Source organism: Gouania willdenowi, chromosome 7, assembly GCF_900634775.1.
Source record: "Gouania willdenowi chromosome 7, fGouWil2.1, whole genome shotgun sequence".
NCBI lineage: Eukaryota > Metazoa > Chordata > Actinopteri > Blenniiformes > Gobiesocidae > Gouania > Gouania willdenowi.
Genome location: NC_041050.1, coordinates 2,437,189 through 2,464,437, shown reverse-complemented (window position 1 = coordinate 2,464,437; position 27,249 = coordinate 2,437,189). Strand labels below are relative to the sequence as shown.

At 37.7% G+C, this 27,249-nt stretch overlaps 1 protein-coding gene across 2 annotated transcripts in view; it reads right to left on the bottom strand.

Annotated features, from left to right (window-relative positions):
- plxna2 (plexin A2) overlaps positions 1-27,249 on the bottom strand; it is a 259,815-nt gene that overhangs the window by 21,598 nt on the left and 210,968 nt on the right. For both annotated transcript variants that reach the window (XM_028452432.1, XM_028452433.1), the window contains exons 18-26: positions 25,353-25,592; positions 25,036-25,179; positions 23,786-24,020; positions 21,938-22,080; positions 20,484-20,752; positions 6,846-6,912; positions 6,511-6,657; positions 3,644-3,803; positions 816-919 (exon numbers count right to left, since the gene is read on the bottom strand). In XM_028452432.1, coding sequence (XP_028308233.1) covers positions 816-919; positions 3,644-3,803; positions 6,511-6,657; positions 6,846-6,912; positions 20,484-20,752; positions 21,938-22,080; positions 23,786-24,020; positions 25,036-25,179; positions 25,353-25,592 — 1,509 coding nt within the window. The remainder of the gene's footprint in view (positions 1-815; positions 920-3,643; positions 3,804-6,510; positions 6,658-6,845; positions 6,913-20,483; positions 20,753-21,937; positions 22,081-23,785; positions 24,021-25,035; positions 25,180-25,352; positions 25,593-27,249) is intronic.

The following is a 27,249-nucleotide window of genomic DNA, read 5'->3' as shown; positions in this document are numbered from 1 at the left end:
AAAAATGTGTTTGTTTGATCAGAGGGTCACATTTTTTGGAGTCGTATTTGTGTTGCCATTTTGTGTTTTTTTGAGTATAATTAATTTGTTTATTTCTGTTATCGTTTTGCTTATTGTGGGTTTGCAAAGCCATTTTTTTGTGTTTTTCTTGTTTTTGTGTACTTTTGTTATCTGTAACTTTGTATATTTTTCTGTGTTTTTCTCTTGTATTTTACAGAATTTTCGTACAATGTTGAAATTTTTTGTATTTTTTAATGTTTTCTTGCTCTAGTTTTGTGTATTTTTCTGTCCATTTCTGTACATACTTTGCCTATGTCTGACGTAAACTCTCGGTCAGTGAACGCACCATCGGTCAGTGAACGCACCATCAGACCTTGTTAAACTGCCTCTCTCCTCAATGCATTTCAGCTGCAAAGTTGATTACACTTTATTTTTATAAAAACATACTGGGAACATTTATAGATGATGTGGTTACTTGTTTTTTTTAAAATAATTCAATAATTTAACAGAAGAATCAGAATCTGATGGAGAAGCTAAACCTTTTTGAAAAATGTAATTTGACAGTTTGATAAACTTGTTTTTGATAATTAAAAATAAATGAATAAATTGTATTTTATACCATTTACTGTAGTACATTGTTGTTTAGTATTGGGATATATCGTATCGTGACATGCAAACCGTGAATCATATCGTCAGATTCATGGCAATGTACAGCCCTAACCCAATCAGCTGAACAAGGAAACAGGAAGTCTACGCCACCATGGCAACCATGGGATGATTTTGAGCTCATCAAAGCAGTGTGAGTGTCACTTTACCTGGTAGTGTAATAGTGTGTTGAGTCTCTTCCAGTCATTTTCTATCTTGGTGGTGATGTCCTCGTCCTGTAGAACCACACGAGCCATTCGACCCTGACGCCACTCTGACAACGACACAAACACATCTATTTTTACCAGAGGAATTATCTATACTTTAAACATTTCATCTTAAATATTTCAGTAGAAATGAACTCAACTGGTAATAAAAATAAACAATGAAGCACTTTTTTGCACAATATTTTATGGGTTATTCCATGTCATTCCAAAAAGTTTTCAGGACTTGAGTCTCAAAAAATTCAGAAATGTTTAGCTTAATTGGATTTATTGTGTATATAATTGCATACTGTAGGTCCGTATTTATACTGTATACATCCCTCCTCATACACAGAAGCAGAACAGAACGTAGGATGTTTAATTATTAATTAGGATACATTGTGTGTAGGGGTGTGCGAGGCGCCTGTAAGAGGCTGCACGCACGCGCCCTCCAGCGGCTGGCTGCAATCCTTTTCTCCGCCCTAAACCCTCAACCCTTAACTCCCTAAAGGAGCAAAGTGTGGGACCTGCCTTTTGAAAGTGAATTGCCCCAGTGGGATATATAACGCATTCTGAATCAGAATTATAACTTCCATGTATTTGGTGTAATATTGTTTTTTATCAGAAGCCGACCCTCTGAGTCTGTTCCTTCTCATCCTGTGGATGTTGGTGTTGGGTCGATGATTCCTGGAGGTTTTTATTATGTGGCACAAAGTGATGAAACCCATTGAACAAGAAAAACATCAGCGATCACTCCCAGCACGCCGCCTGACATCTCCCTCCTCTTTCCTGTCACTGCTCATATTATCATTTGATGACCATAGAGCTGCTGCTGCTACTACCTGGATCCACAAAGGAAGTCATTCCCCCCCCCCCCCCCCCCCCCCCCCCCGGCCCAACCGCTGCGTCACAGACACAAGCAGCAACAATTAAAGCGTTCATTCAGCCTGCGTTCACATGTCGTATATAGTCACTGGTGTGTAATGTCTGATTAGGATGCATGTCAGATCATTCATGTGTGTGTGTTTCTATAATTGTTACAGGATAGGATTTTACAGACTGGGAAGCAGATGAGGTTTAAAAAACGTATTTGATACAAAGAGAGATTCAATGAGTTTTACATGATTAAAAAGTGCAACAGAAAAATCAATACAAACATTAGAACGTCACACAGAGTCTGAAATTGACGCCAAAAACACTAAAAGCTGCGTGTAGCAGAAATAAAAGGTCAGAAAATAATATGATACGATATAATTTGGACTGATTCCAAACAGGCCACGCTTGCAGAAGTGCAAACTTTTCAAAACTAATTTAAACTTTTTTGTCATTGTTGTCCAAATGCAAATCTTTACAAAAATGTGAGTCACATGATCAGCTATTTATTTATAATAATGACCAATCTGAGCATCAATGCAGGAAAAGTTTGTGTATTTGTCTTTGTTTTTGTAGTCTTCTTGTGTGTTTTTATTTTAAACTGTTACGTTGTGTATTTTTGGGCTATTTTGTTGTTGTTTTGTGTATTATATATCATATGGTCATATTGTGTATTTTATGGTTATTTTTTTATATGATTTTGTGTCATTATGTATATTTCTGTGTTCATATTGTGTATCTTTCTGTCATTTTGTGTAGTTATGTTGTCATATTGTGTATTTTTCTATCATTTTGTGTATTTCTGTTGTCATTTTGTGTATTTCTGTTGTTATATTGTGTATTTTTCTGTCATTTTGTGTATTTCTGTTGTTATATTGTGTATTTTTCTATCATTTTGTGTATTTCTGTTGTTATATTGTGTATTTTTCTATCATTTTGTGTATATCTATTGTCATTTTGTGTATTTCTGTTGTCATTTTGTGTATTTCTGTTGTCATATTGTGTATTTTTCTGTCATTTTGTGTATTTCTGTTGTTATATTGTGTATTTCTGTTGTCATTTTGTGTATTTCTGTTGTCATTTTGTGTATTTCTGTTGTCATTTTGTGTATTTCTGTTGTCATATTGTGTATTTTTCTGTCATTTTGTGTATATCTGTTGTCATTTTGTGTATTTCTGTTGTCATATTGTGTATTTTTCTGTCATTTTGTGTATTTCTGTTGTTATATTGTGTATTTTTCTAGCATTTAAAGGTTCAGGTCCAGATGACTTTATTTGTACCCATAGGTAGATTTGTCTGATGAAATGAATCATATTCACACTCAAAACACAAAACGTAACAAGCAAACCAACACAAGCTGTCTGTACATTGATTATTTTTGCTGTGATATTGTGTATTTTTAGGTTCAGATTCCCTTATTTGTAGTCATAGGTAGATTTATTTTGCAGTCAGATTAAATTAATCTTTTTCATACTCAAAACCTGAAACGTAACAACAAAAACCAACACAACCTTCCTATACATGGATTATTTTATGTATTATTGTTGTCTTTTTCTATGTTTAGTTGAAGCATTTTGTGTGTTTGTTTTATTCTCAATAGTCTATAGTAGACATATCTTAAAGAAAGTAAAGAATAAGAAAAGATGAAACCATGTGTGACTCATCTAACCAGTGTTAACAGGGACCGTCTAAACCTTTTTTGTCTCCCAAACTGATAAAAACAGGCAGATGGAGGGAAGCGTCTCACACTGTCAGTCAGACTGTTACACACACACACACACACACACACACACACACACACACACAGCTTTTATCACACTAATAATCTGTACACATGGCTGAGGTGTCCCCTCACTGGCAATCTGTGGGTGTGAAGAGCTTGGCCACACGCCGCTGCATCTGTGTGTGTGTGTGTGTCATACCCAGGTCCATGTCCACAGCGCGGGGCCTCTGAGAGTAGGGCATGTTCTTGTAAACAGCGTCCAGTATTTTCTCCTTGACTTGTGTGATGGTGTCACAGTTCAACACCTTCACTGGGATCTCTGGACTGTTCTCGTTGTCTGGATTCACACAGTTCAGGATCTGGATTTAGAACAGAGAAGAAGACTAGAGTTAGGGGAAGGGTAAGGGGCAGGGGTGGACTGGCCATCATCTGGCATATAGGTCATCGACCCTGTGGGCCGGTGCCCATCGAGGAGTGAGTGGAGGTAGACATGGTAACAAGTGGCCCAGAATAGTCCAAAAGTGGAAAAACGTGGCAAGAAAGAGTGTAAAGTGACTAAAATGGGACAAAAATAGGCAAATAAAGAGGAACCAGATGGTGGGTAATGGCAAAGGGAATATTTAACGGGCAAAATGTGGCAATCAATAGTGAAAAAGAGGCAAAATGTAGAGTTAAAAGGAAACAAGTGGTGGTAAAAGTTAGCTCATTTGGATGAAAAGTGGCCAAAAAAAAATCAAAGAAAGGACAAAAATGGTCTGAAAGTGGCAAAAATGCGGCAAGAAAAGAGTGTAAAGTGACTAAAATGGGCCAAAAGCAGACAAGTGTGACCAAAAAAAGGAAACAAGTGGTATTTATTGGGCAAATGTCAGCTTATTTGGATGAAAAGTGGCCAGAAAAAATTGGATAAAAGTATCAAAAAATAGGAAAAAAGGGGGATTTATTGGCAAAAGAAGGTAAAGCCTTAAAAATGTATTTTTGAAAAAGAGCAAAAATGGGAAAAAGGAAGTTACAAATACGCCAAAGAAAAAAATAAAAAGGGGTTAAAAAGTTTCAGGTTTGAAGGTTTTCTGGGGTAATATTAATTAAAATGAAGACATAAAATAATGAGCATCACTGACTTAATAACAGCTTCTACATGGTGTGTCTGATAATGTAGTGGACTGGTCTGGATAGAAAGTGCCAGTCCAGACCTGATTGGGTGGTATCTCCTGGGGGGTCCTACACCGTCTGAGGTCCGGTCCAGCTCCAGGTTTTGTCCTCATTAGAGTTTCCTCAGAGCACGGCGAGAGCTCCAGAAACCATTTCCGCTCTCGCTGGCCTCCTGAAATCTAATTTCACACCTTCGGTGGGACACCAATTTCAGCTCAGCTGCATGGGGCGTTCACACGTAATGAGCCAAATATTCAGCCCGAGCAATCAGAGCGCTGTCATAGCGCACGCTGCTCCTGTGAACGCTTTGTTCTGTGTGTGTGTGTGTCCCCACCTTCATGTTGGACCAACACTGAAGCCTGTGGTTCAGTGGATCATTTTCTTCCCGCAGTGGAAGAAAGAATTGGACAACTTCTATCACAGCGAGGGTCACATGATCAACGTTCATGTCAGTGTTTAGAATAAGGACCAATGTCAGAAGAACACAGGAAACATTAAAGGGTTTCTGTGTGTTCTTCTCTCAGTGTGTTGTTTTTTGTTCTTTCATGGCTTTTTGGAGTCACTTTTATGTCTTTTTCTTGTCATTTTGAATATATTTCTTTCATAGTTTGTTTTTTTTAATTCTTTTGTGTGTTTTCTGGAGTCATTTTGTGTATTTACTTGTCATTTTGTATATTCTTATCTCTAATAGTGTTTTTTTGTTCTTTCGTGGGATATTTGGAGTCATTTTGTGGGTTTCTGTGTAAGTTTTGTGTGTTTTCGGAGGCGTTTTGGGCATTTTTGTTGTCACAAGGTGTGTGTGGAGTCACTTTTGTGTATTTTCTTCTCATTTTGGATCTTTTTCTCTATTAGCGTGTTGTTTTGTGTGTTTTGGGAGTAATTTTGTGTGTTTTAGTTGTCGTAATGTGTTTTTAGAGTCACTTTTGTATATTGTTGTTGTCATTTTGTATATTTTTCTCTTATGGTGTGGTTATTTTGTTCCTTTGTGAGCTTTTTGAAGTCATTTTGTGGGATTGTGTGTTAGTCTTGTGTGTTTTGGGAGTAGTTTTGTTGATTTTTGTTTTCATTTTGTATATTTTTCTCTCATAGTGTGTTGTTTTGTTCTTTGTGAATGTTTTTTGGCACTAATTCATTCAACTTTATTTATATAGCGCAAATTACAGCAATAGTCATCTCGTAGTATTTATCAAAATATAACATTTTTAAGAAAAAAACCAACAAATCCACATGTACATGGATTCAAAAACACATTTTGTTTTTAGAGTCACTGTTGTGTATTTTTTTGTTGTCATTTTGTGTATTTTTCTCTTATAGTGTGTAGTTTTTGTTCTTTTGTGGGTTTTTTGGAGTCCTGATGGCAGATTTCATCGCGATTTTGGAGCTTGGTGAAGGTTTGCGCACTCTGTGTGCTCTCAATTTGTGTATTATTGTGTGTGTTGGACTCATTTTGTGTATTATTGTGTGTGTTGGACTCATTTTGTGTATTATTGTGTGTGTTGGAGTCATTTTGTGTATTATTGTGTGTGTTGGAGTCATTTTGTGTATTATTGTGTGTGTTGGAGTCATTTTGTGTATTATTGTGTGTGTTGGAGTCATTTTGTGTATTATTGTGTGTGTTGGAGTCATTTTGTGTATTATTGTGTGTGTTGGAGTCATTTTGTGTATTATTGTGTGTGTTGGATTCATTTTGTGTATTATTGTGTGTTGGAGTCATTTTGTGTATTATTGTGTGTTGGAGTCATTTTGTGTATTATTGTGTGTGTTGGAGTCATTTTGTGCGTTCACCGCGTGGCGTAAGGTGATCAGAAACAATCAGTTCTGTGTGCTTATGCATCCCTCGCTGTTTTAGCGTTAGCTGAGCTCATGCTTGTGTCTCCAGTGTGCGGTGGCGTTGTAGGACGGCGTTGTGCGACATACCAGGGTTTTATACTCGATCTGCTGTCGTATGAGCTTGTCCTCGCTCAGGGAGTAACGGGCCTCTCCCGTGATGGAGTCGATGGGTCCTTTTTCCATTTGCTGCTTGATGGCGCAATACAGCATGAACAGAGGCTCACCAGCACACTCCTGCATACACACACACACACACACACATGTGCACAAACATTGATTAATCCCAGTACAGGCAAATAATGTAATATGTTTTAAAGAAGTAACCAACAGTAATTAATGAGCTTCATTAGAGCATCATTAGTATGCTGAAAATAAAAAAAATAAAGTGTGTGATTAATAATGCACGTGATTAAAACACTGACCTTGAGGAATTTGTGCAGAAGAAATGCAAACCAGTTGGTGAGCATCTGCTCTGCCACAGACTCATTTCTGAGAAGAGAAAATAAGAAGAAGAAGAAGAAGAAGAAGAAGAAGAAGAAGAAGAAGAAGAAGAGAAAGAAGAGAGAAGAAAGAAGAAGAAGAAGAAGAAGAAGAAGAAGAAGAAGAAGAAGAAGAAGAAGAAAAAGAAGAAACGAGAAGAAGAATACCGGCAGAGAGGCGTATGCAGGAGAGATAGAATGAGTAGGTCTTCAGAGGAGTGGCGTTAGGACGGCGCGACTTCTTCTGCTTAGTAGGACCAGCCGTTTATTTTTTTTTTCTTGACATGACGCAGAAGTTCGTCTAATATTCATGAGGTCATGGAGAACACTTTGTGGAGGTTTCTTGACATCCTGCTTTTAGTTCTGCAATAGTTCTGTGGTTACGGCACGTGTGTGTGTGTGTGTGTGTGTGTGTGTGTGTGTTTGATTATTCAGTTATTGCTGAATGCAGCGGTTACCTCAGCATCTGTGACAGCCCTCAGCTGTGGAGACGAGCGCTGTCACAGCCAGGTAACGCCTGATCACTGCCAACACACACACACTCACACTGACACACACACTCCTCCCAGTCAATCAGCTGTGCAGCTACAGCTCTGCTGATGGACTTGATTGGGCATGAAAAAAAAAACACAAGTGTGCGATGACCTCCTGATGGTCGCCAGCACAAAAGATGAGTGTGTGTCCACCTCCTTCATTGTTTGACACACACACACACGTCAGATCTTTGCCTCATTAGGTGCCATGATGGATCACAGCGCTTAGAGAACAGGAGTTAGATGGAAAAACGTGATAAATAATGAAACAGGCAGGTGTGTGTGCGTGCATGTGTGTGTGCGTGCGTGCGTGCGTGTGTGTAGATGAAAGGCTTTGCACTGTGCGGACACACAAACACACAATAGGCTCATTATTTTTTTTTTCATATTCTGCTCATTTCTTTCTATCCCACAGCTGAATAAACAAATAACACTAATATATATAATATCTCTTTATGTTTCTACCCAGAGCTACTGCATTCTACACTGAAACAAGAACTGGCTGATATTATCAGTTCATATTTGCCATAAAATATAATATCTTACATCGGTATTGGGTTTTCCAGTATATTCATATATTGGCCCATCAGGTTTATGTTTGTAGTCTAAGGTTGAGCAGTGCAGACATGGATAAAATGACTGTAAAAACACACACAAATAACAGAAAAACTTTGTGAACCAAGACAAAAACACACAAAATGAGAGGAAGAGATACTAAATGACATCAAAAACACTCAAAATGACAACACATACACACTAAATAAGAAAAAAACCACAAAAAATATGGTAAAAACACACAAAATGAAAAAAAAAATACAAAATGACACAAAAACAAACAACAAATACACACAAAATTAAAGAAAAACACGAAAATTACAGTAAAAACATTTAAAATGATACTAAACACACAATATGACGATTATACACAAAATGAGAGAAAACAGAAAAAAATGACAGTAAAAACACACAAAACAACAACAAACACAAAATGACAACAAATACACACTACATAAGAAAAAACCACAAAAAATATGGTAAAAACACAAAACAACAAACACAAAATGAGAGAAAAACCCCAAAAATTACAGTAAAAACATATAAAACGACACTAAACACAATCTGACAACGATTACACACAAAACGACAACAAACACACAAAATGACACCGAAAACACACAAAATGAGAAAAAAAAACACAAAAAAAAATCACAGTAAAAACACACAAAATGAAAATAAAATATACTTTATGTCAACAAATACACACAAAACTAGAACAGACAGACATAACATGAGAGAAAAAACACAAAAAATGACAGTAAAAACACACAAAAGGACAACAAAAACACACAAAAAATAACAAAAGTACACAAAAATGTATATGTAGATATTATTTATGTATATTAATAATTCAAATTGGTTAAACTCTAAATGCTGACATGAAATCTCGTAATGTGGCCTTTGGATCAGACAATCACATTTTTGATCAAAGCACAATCTTGGGGGAGGGGACAATGTATATATGATGTTGATATTTTGCATTTAAAACTCTTTTTTACATTCCCAGCTAACATTTACTCAACAAACGCATTTAATTCATGAATTAAAATGCATTAAAACATGCATTTTAATTCACATTTCTGTGTATCAATGATGGACATTTTAAATTACTTCCTGTTGCTGGGCTGTGACAACCTGCACAAAAGCATTGCACACACACACACACACGCACACACAACTAAAATGACCCTTTTTAATAGTGCAGGAAATGACAGTGATTACTGTGGCGGATATGGTGGCGGGGCCGTATACAGCGCGCTGTGCTAAACTGGGGGATAAACAGGAATCAAAGCAGCCAGGTATTAAAGACAGCCTGGAAGGCTTCTGTGTTCACTATGATTATAGCCATTCAGCCGGTGAATGGGCGTGAAAAGAGATTATGACTATTATAGAGACAATTGTGGGGCGTCGTGTTCGAGGGTTTGTAGGTAAGAGTCTGAGAACAAAGCTGAAAGGATTGTTGGAGCTGGAAAAAGTTGACAGGATTAGCATTTTAGTCACAAAAAATATGTATTTGAAAAAAAAAAAAAAAACAGAAAATGTGCGAGAAAAGTCGGGCAACTCAGTGCTGTGCGCCCCCTATGGGATACAGTTGTGAACTACATACCTAACTAATATAAAACATGCACCAGTGTTAGGATAGAAACACAAAATGACAACAAAAACACACAAAAGGACAACAAATATTTACAAAATGAGAGAAAAACTGAAAAACAAATGCAGCAAAAACACACAAAACGACAACAAACACACACAAAATGAAAAGAAAAACTGTAAAAATCTACAGTAAAAACATACAAAAGGACAACAAATGGACATACAATGATAACAAATACACATAAAATGAGAGAAAAAATAAAAATATACAGCAAAAACACAAAACGACAACAAACACAAAGAAAATGACAACTAATACACATAAATGATAACAAATACACACAAAATGAAAGAAAAACACACAAAATGAGAAAATAATAGAAAATTTAAGTAAAAACACACAAAAACAACAACAAATACACATAAAAGGAGAGAAAAAAAGAAAAAAAAATACGGCAAAAACAGAAAATGACACCAAAACAACACAAAATGACGACAAATACAGATAAAATGAGAACTAATGTAAACATGATTGCATGTTTGTGTGGATATAAAACTGTGTTATCTGTGGGGCAGCAGAGCAGAAGTTAGAGTTTGCTTTGAGTTGTGATGTTGTCTCCAACGCCCGGAGGCTGTTCTGTGATGAACCAGTGCTGGTCAGTGGGTTGGCAGCTCGGTGAGGGGTTGGAGAGCTGGTGACAGCATATTTCAAGTGTGATGTGCCAACGGGGGAGGGGGGGGGGGGGGGGGGTAGGCATGTAGATTATTCACTTGGTTTAAACATCACCCAAAGAGTGCGAACTGAAAAAGTGCACACGACTGCATCAGATCCCTTTAAGAAACTAGCAATATTTATTGGAACAATTTGAGCCATTTTTGCTTATTTTTACCATTTTCTGCAACTACACCAAACTTTTAACGTATGTTCATCACTTTTTCTTGTCACATTTTGGCTCCTTTACATACATTTTTGATATATTTCTCCCATTTCTGCCACTTCATCACATTTCAATGACTTTTCTGCACATTTTTTCCAACTTTCCAGACATGTTCAGCACTTATAAACACTTTCCATCACTTTTCCACCTAATGTTGACCCATTATTGTCCCTTTTAACACCTTTTCACCATATTTCATGATTATTTTTACCAATTTAACCACATCACTATCTGTCATGCCCATATTTTGTGACAAAAATAATTCTATTTAATGTTTTTAAATTTAAAGAAAAAAAAAAAAATGTTTTTTTTTTTTTTAACTTAGAATAAAGTCAGAATGCGTATGTCAGTAAATTCGAACTATAATTATATTTCTGACTTTGATTTAAAAATTTGACAAAATAAAAGTAAAAATGAAGAATAAAAATCTTAATTTGTGACCATGTTAAACTAATTGTTCCACTATTGACACTTTGAACTCTTTTTAATACTTTTTCTCTTCATTTCCACCTTTTCCACCATATTTGGTCATTTTTAACCCATTTTGTTTCTGATTAAAACAAGGATTTACATCTTGAAGATGATTGTATACTATGGCACATTTACTAATAAACGTTCCTGGATAACAGTGGGTATTATTCAGATGAATAAATAAACGTGGTTATCACAGATTCACAGAACAATGGACCATCATTTCCTGGTCTCTGGGACCTTTTTTTTGGGGAGTTTCAGTTGAGAACAAATAACATTTGTGATGGGAGTCATACGTCTAATATTAGGGAGCTCCAAAGCTTTACAGTGAAACGTCAAAAAACTGTGAGATCCAGCATAGTTTTTAATGCAGAAAAATGTAAATAAATATATTGTGGAACAGCAGCCCAAACCCCCCCCCCCCCCGGTTTGCATGGAGCTCCCTTGCGTTAGAAGTTAATGGAACCTATTAAGCATTTTAATAAGCTCAGCAAGTCCCAAAGATGGAAGGCAAATAAAGCCTTTGCAGCGGGGGCTGAACCTGCTAATATCTCTCTTCTTGAATGTCAGTAGTGGGGGTAGAGAAGCACTTTGTTCTCCTTCTTTTTCCATTCCTTCCTGTCCTCCTCCTCCTCATCTTCCTCCACTTCTATCCTTCCATTAATTGAGTTTCATTAATGAACATCAGAATTTCATTATCCCACGTAAAGGCACACGTCTCTGGTCTGCTAATGGCAGCCAGGGAGGGACGGGGGGGACGAGGGGGGGTGTATTAGCAGCCAGTGGAATGTCTTTCAATGAAACTAATGCCAAACACAATACTCGCTCTGCTAACAATGCTGCACTCGGCGGCTCTGCATGGGCGGAAATCTCATTACGAAAAAACGCTGAGGAGAATAAAAAAAATAAAAAAAATCTAAGATTGAAAAGTCTCAAGGTGATGGAAGTAATGTTCTGTGATTCCATTAAAAGAACATTATAAAGAAGAAGAAAGGGAAGGCTTTAGAGAGACCTGAGGAGATCAGGAGAAGGAGGACGTTGGACAAAAAGATGCTTTAATGGAAGTCGAACGGCTCTAAACTTTGTTAACGTCACAGCGATATTTAAACAACCAAAGAAAGTCAATCACCTCCAAAGACTAGTGTCAGTATATTTTTCTCTTATATTGTGTGTATTTGTTGTTGTTTTTGTGTGTTGTTGGTATTATTTAAATAATGTTCTCTCAGTGTGTGTGTTTTTGGTTGTTTCTTATGTGGTTTTGTATGTTTCTCTGTTATTTTTGTGTATTTTGAAGTGATCTTGTGTATTTTTATCTAATTTAGAGTGTCTTTGTTGTTGTTTTGTGTGTTGCTGGTAATAGTAAGTATTTTTCTCTCTCAGTATATGTGTTTTTGGTGTAAATATATGTATGTGTAAATATGTTCTTTTTTATTTAGTATATTTTTCTCTTATTTTTTTGCGTTTTTGTTGTCGTGTTGTGAGTTACTGGTAATATTTAATATGATTATCATTTTAACTAAAAATAAACATGATAAAACCTGATATTTCAGTGCTTTCATTTGTTAAATTTCTCTCTCAAGTACCCCCTGTAGTGCCATCGCGTACCCCTAGGGATACACGTACCCCCATTTGAGAAACACTGAAAAACGGCGGCAAAGGTTAGTGACGACACTTTCCCCTGTGTCTCTAACCGCTGATAAAAAGTCAAATATCACAAGGTTTGAATGTAAATCAAAGGAGAAGAGGCTACCAGGATACGAGGAGCTAATGGTTGCTCACACTCACCTTCCACACATTCATCCAAAATAAGTAGGATTTTATGAAATAGTCACATTTATGCCAGATATAGGCATAAATATAACATTGTAAACATACACATGTATAACCACACAAAGCATTCCTAGGTGAATGAAATACGTTGAATAAAACATAATGCGACTAAAAATGTCTGTTGTGTCTGTTTTCAGTTTTCATGAGTTTCCTTGAACACTCTGATGAGCGGGTCCCTTTAAATATTGTCGCCGCAAGGAATTGTGGGTCAGCATTATGTGTTCCCCTTTGGTAAAGGATGCATCAGTGTTTCCTAGGATAAAGGAAGTTATAAAGGAAGCATTGAGCCTCCTTTCCTTAGCTTAAAGAGAATTGGAACGCTCCTTATCACGGCCGCCACTTAAACACTTCCGGGGTTTAGGAAAAGTGGATAGGAAAGGAGATAGGAGGGAATATTTGGACACATCCTCGGCAGGGGGGCCAAAAGACTTCCTCGAGAAGTCTCTACTCTAGTAACGGCCCCTCATTGGGTTAGCTGATGGAACTGCACCAGAGGCTGTTTGGAGCAGATCAGATGTTGTTCTCTGAACGTAAACAGAGCCAAACCAAAGCTGTCCTCCAACCATTCAGACTGAATCCACGACTAAACTGGTGTGATGGCCCCCTTACAAACATCTGTGAAGGTTCTCAGTCGTCCTCTGAGTTAGAGTCCAGTACGTAATCATCACCTCCACAGTTTAATGCCAGACTCCAAACCACTCAGGTTCTGAGCTGAAGAAGCCTCTTGGATGAGAAGTTAGAACACAAACACTTTAACTGATGTTTTTGAAAACTAGCCACTAGCGCTCGATAACACAAGTCACACTCCACTCTCCCACTGAGAGAGGAACACATTCATCTTTAACACCATTGTCTCCCACTTCAGTCGTGATAATTCTCCCGGGAATGTGCATTTAGTCGACTGCATGACAACAAGAAAAGCCTGATGAAGAGCTGGATAATGACAGGGATCTGATGATTGGTCAATTGTGCAAGAAAGTTACAGCGAGTCTTCACGTTTTAGTTCAAAGAAGAAGAAAGGTCCTAAAAAAATATCAAACCAACACAAGAATGAAGAAAAGTTATCTCATCCTGAATCTATGTCTAGAACGTCTCATTTCTTTACTCTTTAACTTCCTTACGTTACATCAAGTCACTGGCCACGGTTACATGATGTTTTTTAATTCAGAATTAGTTATTCTGAATTAAATCATTCAGAATTAAAGTGTTCTGCTTTGTGTTTACATGGAAATGGTAATTCTCAAACTGAGGTAATTCTGCTTTAGTTCTGGATAGGGATGTAACGATTCACTCAACTCCCGATACGATTCGATTCATGATACTGTGTTCACGATACGATTCTCTCACCATTTATTTTACAAAATGGGACTGTAAACAAATGATGACTGAAAATTATTAGAAAATACTGTACTATTTTCCTTTTATTTTTCATTGTCAAAACAATGCAATTTAACTAAAATTATATCTTGAATGAAATAAATAAAGGAATAATACAAATGAAGAAGAAGCCTATTAATTTAAATGCTGGTTCTATAGTAAACAATGCAACACTGCATAATAGTTCTTTTTCTTTTTAAAAGTGCAACTGAAAATATATTTTTGTGCCTTAACTTAAAAAAAAACCACGCGTCCAGTGAAGCCGGCTTCGTTTGCTGATCTCTGTGTGTTTAATGAGTCCATGTGTCTGTCTTAATGTCTGTCCATCCACTCTTTTCAATAGATCCGTGTCTTTTAAGGCTCTTATTATTATTATGTCGACTCAATTCCGGGCGGCCATGTTGGATTATGTCGTCACCAAACACGTCATCGCCACAAGTCGCACATACGCAAAACAACCCAAATTATCTTAAAGCGGCTTTAAGTGTTGTTAACTGTTTACAAGAAAGAGGAATTATTGAATTCAGAATTAAAAACGGAATAAACCAGCCACCTAATTCGAAATTAAATTAGCATTAGGAATTATGTGTGTACAAGGTCAGGTTCAAGAGGAATTAAAGCTACCATGTAAACGTGGCCACACACACTATTCTTCCATACTCCCTCCAACAAACAGTCAACAACAGATGGAAACAACAGGGATGTCACGCTGCTCAAAACTCACTATTTAAGCTAATGTGATTGGAGCGCGATGTGTCGTCCAATCACTGTCAGCGGATGCACCTGTCACATCTCAGCACGTAGCGACAGCAGCGAGAAACGCTGACGTCTCATCGGCATCAGCACATTATTAATGAGTATTTAGCAAATCATCAAACGGGAAAACAATCATAGATTTAAGTTTACACTGAGGTAAACACTTAAAATCACAGAATCAGCAGAAGAGGAAGTCATACATGTAATTAACTCTTCTTTTCATCAATACTACTCAGTGACTGTTGAAGTTCTCAAGTTCTATTGCTGCTAGTAGATGCTATGACTCACGAGACCTTACACAAACACCAGGACATCATGGGTTTGTTCTCAAAGACAAATTTGACGTCTCAGTCACGAGAGAAATATGAACTATTGCAGATTTTGCAGTTTCTGGAAAGCGAAAAGGATGAAAATGCAGGTCTTTGGTTTGCAGCCTGAGGGCAAAAGTGTCCGATTGTTCCTTCAAAGTAAGAGTATATTCAGCTGCTGAACATGAAACCAACAACCTGCTGGTTTTACACATGTAGCCGATGGGGAACGTATACGATACAAAGTTTTTGCAATATTGTATTTAAGGCAGTACATTGTATTTCTCCTGTTTTTATTCCAGAAGTGCAAAGGTTCTGTTCGAACGACCGTTAACGGCACAATGTGGGCGGAGCATACTGACGTAAGGTGCTTTAAATACTAACACAGTTCTGTTATCGTAGTGAAGGTAAAAATAGTGCAAGTGATGAGTTTGGTTTCAGAGACATTCGACTGCAATTTCTCACATAATGTGCAGTTACAATAGTTCCGTTACAGTTTTTTGCAAAATAAAAGCAATATTTCTAAAATTTCTCGTTCTGTGAGATTTCTCTGCAGGAAGACGGACGTTCCAAACCTCCTTAGAACACTCTGCGTTCCTTTGTTGTTTCACGTCTAATAATTATTAAGTCTAATACTAACACGTACGGCGCTATGTTTACTCAGAGAAAATTGGTCATGTGACCAGGTACATACGTGTAATTGTGTGAAAAGTGTTTTTGTGCTTTTGTGATACATTTCAATATTGAAACGTCTGAAAAACCTCCTCATGAAAGCGTAAAAGCTTTCTAGTGATATTTGAGTGTTTTTTGGGGGGAAATTCAGGTGTTTTCGATTCAGTTTTAATTGAATTACCTGGATTTTGCACATTTGTAATGGAAACATAGCTACTGTCAAATCTGTATCTATTCTTCCAAAGGTCCCTGATTGGTAAAACATATAAGGCTGCTGGAATAATAATGAAACACAGCACAATTGTATTCATATTTTACCGCTGGTCTTTTATTTGAAACTAATCCTAAAGCAGGGCCATTTTAGTTCAGGGGTTGAAAGCAGATCAGTTCATCAGTTTAATCAAAGTGAGCCAAAGATTTCTCTTCCTGATTCTCTTACAAGAAACAACTGGACTCTATGAAAGTTCACCTGCACTGTCCAGCATCCAGGGATTTATTTCATTCATATTGTACACATTATTATTATTATCATTTTTAAAAAAGTCACTGAATCGTTTCGGATCAAACCGTTCTAAATGAACTAATATCATCCCTGAACTGAATTCGTAACAACAAATTATTGCTAAAATTAACCGTTACAGCAGACATTGTTCTTCCACAAACTTCCTCTTTGGTAAATCAAATCTGATATCAAAGCATGTATTATACAGTACAAGTACACTTACACGTCTGTATTGCTACTATTGACATGAGCTCGTATCTACTAAGAAATCCCAGAATGACTGAATGATTCTAAAAACACTCTCCAGACAAAAGCCCACATTATCAATCAATCAATCGTCTGCTTCGTTTTCTAATCAGACCTGCGCTCCAACACTCTCTTTGGAAAACAAGCCAATTATCTTTCTTTCTTTTCCACCATGAACTAATGCACCGAGAAGAAATGATTAAAAATAAAATAATGGGTGTGTGATCTCCTTTAAAGCTTTACACTCAGAGTAACAAACAGGTTTGGGGCTCAGTGCCACAGGCAGCCTGGGAGCTGGGGAATTACTCAAAGATGAACCGCCGCGCTAACTTTCCCTTTGGTTTTGAAGGCACAGATACGTTCAGACTGAGCACATCACCACATCCTTTAATAAACAACACGGAGGACAGAACATTAAAGTTTGATTACTGTCACCAGAGACTCTGAAACACGGGGAAACGAAGGCGAGCGCAAACCAAATGGGCGTTTTTGTTTCCCTCGCTAATGCCTGCAGGAGCAGAACTTTCTCCAAAAGTGGAGGAGGTGAGCGTACGTACGTGGACATGTTTTCACCCACAGAGAAGTATTTCATGACAGCTGAAAAGCACTTTGCATCAACCCGACCGTGTCTCTGGATGCACTTTCAACCCTCTGAAATATAAAGGAGAGACGGAGGAGGGTTGGTTCATATTTACTGCAGCTGTTTGCTCACTGATGTTTTATTTAAAGGACGTTTGGACTGGTCACTACTGGTACTGTGATGAACATGGCTTTCCTTGTTGCTTTACAGAACAGTCATGTGGAGACAGGACCATCTATAAGGGGGAGTAAAGGGGAAATATTTTTGGGGTCCATCCATAAAGTCAGTAAAATGATGATCCATTGTTCTATGAATCTGTGATAACCACATTTATTTATTCATCTGAATAATATCCACTGTTATCCAGGAACGTTTATTATTATTATTATTATTATTATTATTATAGTCATCTTAAAGATCCTGGTTTTAATCAGAAATAAAATGGGTTAAAAATGACCCAAAATGGTGGAAAAGGTGATGAAATAAAAACCATAGAAAGAGGTTAAACGTTGCAAAATAAAGTGGCCAAAAAATGAACGGAAAAAGTGATAAAAAAAAAAAAAACATGGGGGGGGGGGGGGCTTCAAAGTGTCAATATTGGCTTAAAATTGGCAGAAAATGAACAATTAGTTTGGCATTAGTAGTGGTAAATAATGGGCATGACAAATTGTGAATGAGGTTAAATTGGCAAAATAAATAAATAAATAAATAAATAAAGCATGAGCAATGACAAATGTCTTGAAAGTGGAAAAAAAAAATGTGCATAAATTGGAATTTTATTTTTAAAAAGTTTCACCAATGTCAGTAATGTAGCAAAAAATGCATTAAAAGGAGCAAAAACATGGCAAGAAAAAGTCATGAAAAATATGGAAAGTTTGATGTAGTTGCAGAAATAGTTTCTTGAAGGCATCTGATATTTGTGGCTGATAATAAGAACCTAAATTCTTGTTTTTTGGAATAAAGAAAAAAGTCAAAAGTTGCTTGGCAACAAGGATTTATTTCCTACCCATGTAGGCGGAGGAATGCCCTGAAGACTGACTGGTGTGTGTGTGTGTGTGTGTGTGTGTGTGTGTGTGTGTGTGTGTGTGTGTGTGTGTCGGGGGGCATCAAAGCACCTCCCTGACATCCAGCACTGATATGGAATTAAACATGGAGACATGTTAGGGACGAGCTGAGGAGGACAACTATAGCTTCAGCCACATTAGGCTGTATAGAGGAGACTGTGTGGAGCTACAGGGCAGTAGCGGTAAAGCAACAGGTGGCCCAGGGGCCACACGAGGCCCTCAAACTAAATATGTGTGGTCCCAAAATATTTTTGTATATTGCTATTATATTTACTTATATGTATTACATGTGTATATTTGTATATTTTCATGTGTATTTGCACTTGTATTATTCCATATCTAATATTTTTGTTATATATATCCATTGTCTTGGTCTTAGTTTTACCTTCAATTAAGTGTATATCTTTTGTTGGTGTTTCTTTCTTTTCACCTTGTTATAATGTCTTAAAGTAATTTCCCCCAGGGATCAATAACAAATATTTTTCTTTCAGATTCTAAAACTAAAAGCAAAAAATACAAAAATACAAATCCACAAAATGAGGTTTTTGTGGAACGTACGCACAATATTTGACAAAGAAAAGCCCCACCGTAATCAAAACTATTATCACGAGAATAAATAGAATTTAACCGTCACGTTCTCCACGTCCAGGTTGTACATGTGCAGAACAGATGAAAACAACCATAACTGAGTGTGTGTGTGTGTGTGATGAACACAGCAGAGAGACACTCATCCATCCAAAGGAACACACAGTCCTCCATCTATCTATCTGTAAGTATCAGGAATATTATATTATTATTACACAGCCCACAATCTATCACCAAGATGAACGAGGCCCAGGAATCAATGGAAAATTAATATTGAAAGACACACTTAAAGGTTATCACAGCTTCAATCTAAAGTTTCACTTTAAGGACATTACTTGTGTGTGGATCAATAGAAAAGGTCTGACACAAAACTCATAACTTCTGCAGTGGTTGAATAATCAGGCGACGGTGAAGTTACGATATATTGAAAGATGTTCCTGACATTTCTGCCTTTCTAATATAATGCTATTCCTACACTGTGAAATGGAATTTTAAAAACCACAGAAATTGGTTAAAAGATGAAAATTAGAGTGGCCAAAAAACGGACAGAAATAGTTGTAAAAAAGGTTCAAAGTGTCAATATCGGCTTAAAAGTGGCAGAAATGGGGGGTCATTTCATTTTAAAAGTAGGTTAAATTAGTTTAAACTGACAAATAATGGGCATGACAAATCGTAAATGTGGTTAAATTGGCAACAAATAACATGAAATATGGTTAAAAAAGGTTAAAAATGATAATAATGGGTCAACATTAGGTGGAAAAGTGGTGGAAAGGGTTTATAAGTGCTGAAAAGTGGAAAAATGTGCAGAAAAGTTAGTAATGTAGCAAAAATACATTAAAAGGAGCAAAAATATGGCAAGAAAAAGTGACGAAAATAGGTTAAAATATGGAAAGTTTGCTGTAGTTGCAGAAAAAGGTTGAGAATAAGCAAAAATGAGCTCAAATTTTTAAGAAAATATTCTTAGTTTCTTAAAGGCATGTGGTAACCCCCTCCCAATGTTGAGAACCCCTGAGCTATAGGACTGAAGAAGCCTATTGGATGAGGTGAGGTGAAACTTTTTTTTAATATTACCTATTTGTGTTTTTGTTACATTTGATGTCATTACTGGTTGTTAAACGTCCTGAAAATAAGCTACACATGTCAGATGGGGTTAATTATTGGAATTCATTCTGAATATTAGGTTTTAAAATTACACAAGATTACAAAGTCAAAGATTTTGCATAACATTTGACATGTCCGTCTGGTTTCTCCACTTGTTTTACAGTTTTTTCAATAGTTTTTCGGGGAAATATATTGTGGAAATTTGTGTTATTATCTCAAAATAAGTGTGTTTTTAACTATTTCCATTTCAGAAGGTGACTTTCGATGTATCACAAGATTTTGTTTCCTATTTAAAAGGAAGAATTTTGTGTAATTGTCAGAAAATCATGTATATTAGGGTGAATTCTGTGTCACTTTGCCATTTCCGCTTGATTTTGTTTAAATACATAATATTTCAGGAAGTGTATTCCATGTTCCGTGAGCACATGTTTTCCAAGGTAAAGTAAAACAGAGTGCGGCGTTACCGGCGCAGCAGTAGTTTGGGGTGATTCTTGCTCTCCAGGTTGCGGTCGATGAGGTCGGACAGAAGCTGTTTGAGGACGTCCGTGGCGTACTCCAGACGCCCCTGCAGCGCCGTCATGATGAGCGACGCCACGTTCCCGCGGTCCCTCATGGAGAAGGAGCGCTGCATCTCCAGAGTGCGGATGAAGGTGAGGAGGAACACTTTGTTGTTGATGAGTTGGCCAAACAACTTCAAAGCTTTCTCCACACTCTGCTGGCCGTTACCCGACACCTGGAAATGCAACGGAACGTAAGTCAGGAAGTGTCTTTATTTCAGAGATGTTTACCTCAAAGAGACATGGATCACATGTGCTTTACACCAACGAGTCAAGCACTGACCTGTATCCAGGTAGGGGTACAAACGGCCTCAAACTGTCTATATTAAACCCAAGAAAACACACCCAAAGTCAGGGAACTACTCAGTTCATTACCCCTCATACTGGAGCCACTGGTGAGTGAAAAAGGCATGTGCAGATGATATTCTTATACTACACTGTACCTATAAATGTACAAATATCGATTCAGTGCATATAAAATACCCAAAAAATAATCCCTGTGTAAATAATGTATTACTTCACAGAATGGAGAACACAGCTCTCTTCTTCTTCCCAAAGGATCAAACTATCAGAAAGAGACGCATAATAAACATAACACATAATAAAACTGATGGCAATATGAAACAGAATATCACACTTTTTCACCAAATCTTACGGGTGAAGTGAGTGTTTTAAGTGTTTTGCAGAGTTAAACACACTGGCCATCATTTATCAAGCGTCCGTATGTTCAGATCTCAGCGTAAGACGTGTGCGTTCGACCAAAATCACCCAAGTTTCGGTATTTATCAATTGTGACGTGATGGTTACGCCCACGATCAGGTTTCACGTGTGGTCTGACCTCGTCTACGATAATGTGAGTGTGTGGATTTGTGGAGCACAACAACAAAATGTGAGTGAGTGTGAAAATAAAGTATTAAACAAACCTTTGTACGGTGGCCCACAGGGACAAACTCACAGTAATCACAGGAATAATACAAAAAATGTCTTTCTTTTCTTGCCAGTGTTTGTTTGACCTCGTATTGGTCCTGTTTTATGACCAACTGTGCTCTAATTTGGTTGATAAATGAGCTAAAGCTAATGACTGTAAAACCTCATGAGAATTCCTTCTGAAGCAGAGAAAATTCCAGATTTAAATTCATGATGCATCTTTGGAATGATTATTTTATCAGTAATTACATCCAATAAAGTTTTATTGTCCCATGGGAATATAAAATATAGTGTGTGAGGTACAGTATGTTACACCTTTGTCTGGCTTTAGTCGTCCTTTCTAAATGTATTCAGGTACGACTTCTTCATGACTTCTGTGATGTTTTATTTTCCAGGCTTGTTTGTTTCCCTCAGTTATTTATTTATTTATTTACCTCCAGTTCTCTGAGGACGGGATGGTCCTCAATGCCTGGGAAGAGGACCCTCATGGCGTACGTCCTGTAGTCCAGGTGGGGGATCCCGGCTCTGTCCAGGTCACTAGTCAGCTCATTGATGTCCGTCTGCAGCTCAGCGAAGGCTACGAGAGGAAAACCATCACGTGTCACAGTGGAATCAGCTTAGAATGGTTGTGTTTACGATAGCACAGATGAAGTCTTCATGTCAGAAAAACTAACTTCTCCTCCTGAACAAACATCTCTCTCTCTCTGGCTGCAGGTGAAAACTGTTTAATTGGCTCCATCCTGTCCGTCTCTGGTTCAGGCCCCTGGCTCTGCTCTCGGGGGGCTCCCCCCCCATCTGTGGCCTATCAGAGGAGCAGCAGCAGTCCTCTAACACCCGTCTCTAAAAACTCCAGGCTTTACACAGCGACATGTGGAAGTGGTGGGAGTGCAGGTAACTATCTATCTGTCTAAATCCAGCCTGCAGGGGAGAGTGGCTCATGGTTTAAACATGGCTCTCTGTTCCCGGGGGGGGGTCGTATAATTCCCCCTGTCGGCCCACTCTGTCAGACAGCCTGTTTGCATCCGTCTGTCACTCACCATTCTTTACTAAACACGCTTTAAAAGCTGCATAATGAGCGCTGGTCATTTCCGACTCTCTGTGGAATAAATCTACATCTTTCCATCTTCGTGATTGGTTAAAACAACTGAATAATGAATGCATTAGTGGCAAAAAAGCAACATTTTAAGAGTGTTCAGCATAGATTCCGTCGACAATAACAATTCCTGCCTTTTCTTTACTGATGTTCTTTCTTTTTTCTGATTTATATTTTTTTGTTTTAATTCCTGTACTTGCTGTTTTTGTTTTTAAAATGTAAAGTGTCTTTAGAGAGTATGAAAAGACTTCATACGCCAGAAATACCCAGATGTACATGTACAGTATACTATATGGAAGGGGTATCAAACTCATTTTTTGCTCCGGGGCCAAATTCAGTGCAGTTTGAGGTCAAGTGGGAAGGAGATTAGTTAGAAATAAAACAAACTTTTTACACTAATGTGCCTTAGTTTTCACTTCCACGTATAACTGATGTGTACAGTGTAAAAAACCTTGACAATAAGTAACCGATATCAGTCCCTGCAAGATCAACGCTTTAAAAATCCTCAAATCTGTGGCTATTGTCGGGACAACGATAGTTACAACTTCCGGGCCAAAATTGAATGATCTAAAGGGCCAGATTTGGCCCCCAGGCCTTGAGTTTGACACAATTTTTTGAGTGTGCATGGTGACCGCAGGGGGCGACAGTACCAACTCTACGGTTTGGTAGTAGACAATGAAGCAGAGAAGAAGAGCTCTCCTAAGGGACCTTTACTCTTCCTGAAACAGTGCGCTGACACGCTCTGGTGGCTGAAGTTAGTGAGTAAATCACAGACTGTTAAAGACACACAAGCTTTGAGGATAGAAGTCCTTTTGGGTCAATGAAGGGTGTCCCGATCTGATATTGATATTGAATAATAGCTCGATATAACAAAAACTAATTAGCATCCTGCATCTAAAATCTCTGATATAATGTATATTGTTTTTAATGGATTTATTTAGGTTATTTTAATTAGTTAGTTATTAATTTATTTATTATATTCTTCTGTTTAAGTTTGAAACGTCTGTATCCCATTGGTTAATAACACATGGGTGAGTTTATTCTCATACCTACTGTTTCTGATTATTGTTCTTTGTTTGAGTAAAATCACATGATCGAGCCTTTTCTAACTACAGAATGAGTCACAGCAGTGTGTATGATTCATGTAGAGCCGTAATGGCTGCAGGCTGCACCAGACGTCCACACTGACCTTCTTTGCACTCCAGCGCCACCCGTGACTCCAGGTTGTCCATTTGCATCTGCAGACGCTTCAGCGTCAGGTCGTTTTCCCGAGACTTCCTCTTGTAGGCGATGAGGACGAGGATGACGATGATGAGCAGGAGGCCTCCGCCCGCCGCGATGCTGACGATGGCCGGGAGCGTCAGCAGGCTGTCGGACATGATGTGGACGGCCCCCGGGGACACGTGGAGACCCCCGACTTGAACCTGGCACATGGCAGGAGAACTGGTATCAGTCATGACGAAAAGTTTTTGTTCCATTTAGGTGAAATATTAGCCAAACACTCTATATATGACGACTGTTTGTGATTATTAGTTTACTTTGTGTTATCATGTGATAAACATAAAGACAATCTTTAACCATTGTTGGAAAAAATAAATAAAAGCACTGAAAATGTATTCAGTAAAAAACTCCAGAAGGAACAGCAAATTAATACATAAATAATATTGAATTAATAATTAATAAAACCAACAACGACAATATTATATATGCTGCATTGTTAAAAAATTAAATAAAAACATTAAAAATACATAATAAAAAACAGAAGGAACAGCAAATACATAAATAATATTGAATCGTATAATAAGGTATTTAATTAATTAATGGGTTAGTTAATTATTAATTAATAAATAAAAACCTGTAAATAAAACAAATATGAAGGGAATGGAAAAAAAACAGGAGATGTTAATGGCAAATAAATAATAAATTAATGTTCATTTTTTTTACATTATTTTATATATATATATATATATATTTTTTTTTTATTTAATAAAAATAAATACATAAATAAAAAAAAATCATAGATAAAACCTATGAAAGGTAAAATTATAAATAAAATGCAATTGAGAAAGAGGAAACTTAAACAACTAAGAAATAATAAAAAATAAAGAATACAAAAACCAAATAAAAAATACCTAAAAAAATATATTTGTAAAGAATAAAATTTGAAATTGTAAATAAAGAAACAAATCTGCTGTGAGAAAAAAGATAAAGTAAATAAAACGTCCAACTATGGTTTGTGTCCATTTAAAATGTTCACTGTTAATTCAGTGATTTATAGCAATCAATGAAGGGCCAATACCAGAAAACATAAGTGTACAACTTTACTGCATAATAATATTGATAAGTCCTTTCTATTGAGTGGATAAATAGTAAATACTGCTGGTGTGTGGGTGTGTGTGTGGGGGGGGGGGGCTGGGTATATAAATGCTGAGCACTCACCATGACTTTGTATTGTCCCGTGAGGTTGGGGGGCTCACACAGCAGCTGGCTCTCAGACACAGTGACTGAACAGGGGGTCTCACCGATCAGAACGGTGTAGTTAAGCTTCACCCCTCCGGAGGTTGGGGGCACCAGGTTTCTGCCCTGTGGACATCAAGCAAGGCATTAAAAACTCAGGGCTTGAAATGTAGACGTTATTAAAGATGAACCAATCATCTACTACGGCTGGCCTACACCTGCTACCAAATAGGAACTCATGCTGCGATCAAACCAGAATGAGCCTCAGGGGACACACCAATCACATGGGGGGGGGGTACCTTGAGAATGATGGGCGACCCCGGCTTCTGCTCCAGGACCCCGGTGGTGCTGAGGGGCTCAAAGTAAGGGTTGGGGTAGTAGAGCAGGTTGGTGTTGTTGTAGACCAGCAGAGCCTGGACGTTGTTGAAGATAAAACCAAACTCGTCCGCGTGTTTCACCGTGTCCAGGGCTGGGTGGTACTCGGTCATCAGGGAGGGGGCCAGGCAGCTCATACAGGTGGTGTTCAACACTTTACACACCTAAGAAAACACACACACACACACACACATACACCACAACATTAAGAACAATAAGAATTTAAGCCCCCGTCTTGACTTTATTAAAGCCACTATTTTCTTATTATTAAGGTGAAATAGTTTGAGATCAGTGCACCCCAACCTGAAATCTATAGGTGACCCATACTACTCCCTCTGTGACTGGTGAGTGTGGCCCTCAGGGAGGGGTTAAAAGCAGAGAACACATTTCATATACAGTATGTAGCTTTATACAGTATATATGAAAATAAAGTACAATAAATATTCTATATTAAACTGCAGTGTTTGTTTTAGCTGTGAAGTAGTTTGAGAGGGAGGAGCTCACATTCTTATACTGGGTAGGAGGAGCCAGGATTGTCAGGAGGAGGAGTTTCTGTGATGTGACGTCACAAAGTGAGAAAAATCCAACTGGCCCATTTGGAGCTCACGTTTTACAAAATGTGGAACAACAAGGGAGAGAGGAAACAGAACTTTTTCATCTATGGCCCTCAGAATGAAGCTAAAGGAATGAATATCACTGGAGCAAAAACCATTATAAAGTGTTTTTTTTATAATACGGCCTCTTTAATGAGGCTGGAACCAACAGATGCACCAAAAAGACCCAATCTGGCCACCAGCAGACGTACGTTACCGAGTACGACATGTGAGACGTTACCTACGAGGCCCTGGCCACTCACAAATGGGCCTGAACAGTAGAATTGTCACATTAGATGTTTGGTGTACGGCAGGATCTATAGACTGAACAGGTTCTATCTCAGGAACAACACATAATAAACAGCTTCTTGTCTAGAGGTGAAAGAACATTCTGCACCAGTAAAGGGTTTGTTTTCTGCCAGTAAATCCATCTCCGTGCTTTGGTCTCCATTAAAACAGTGATAGATAAGAACCACACAGAAAGGAGGCTCAGCTGTATCCGTGTCCTCAGGTAGAACCTGAGCTATGGTTCTTTTATTCCTTCTCCTTAGCTCGACCCACTGAGATGAAGGAATGATTGATTGCTGCACAGCTCCGTGCTCAGCAAAGCTTTTTCTTTTCTTTTTTTTTATCTCCTCTCAATCCCTGCAGCTCGCTCTCCAGGGAAGAAACTTAATTAGAAGTAAACATCATAAAAAGTGGTGAATTCAGGCCAGCACCACGCCTCCTACCTGTTGTCTGCCGCTCACTGTAAGCCGGGCCGATCAATGCAAACTCATTTTGCGTCGGCCGCGTGTATTGGATTGAGCCAGCGTGGTGCTGGGAGGGTTGTGTAATTGCAAAAGTAGTAGAAGAAGAAGAAAAAAGCCTCCTGACCAACTACTGAAGTGTTTGTGGGATGGATTTCACTTTCACTTATTTACATTTTGTTACCATCAGATGTAATTAGATCTGTAAATGTATGTCATGTACACCACAGTGTGTGCATGTTCTCGCTGTTCAGACTCATTTTGTTGTAGTTTCCTGTATTTTTGCTGTAGGGTTTGTAAACTATTCTGTCATTTTATGTTTTTTTTTGTTCTTTGTTGTATTTTTTTGTCATTTTTGGTGTTTCGGTTGTGGATATCTTTGTTTTTTTTGTCATTAAGTAATCTTGTTGTCATCTTGTACATTTGTGTCATTTTGTGTGTTGTTATGGTCATTTTGGGGTTTTCTTTATTTTTTGTTG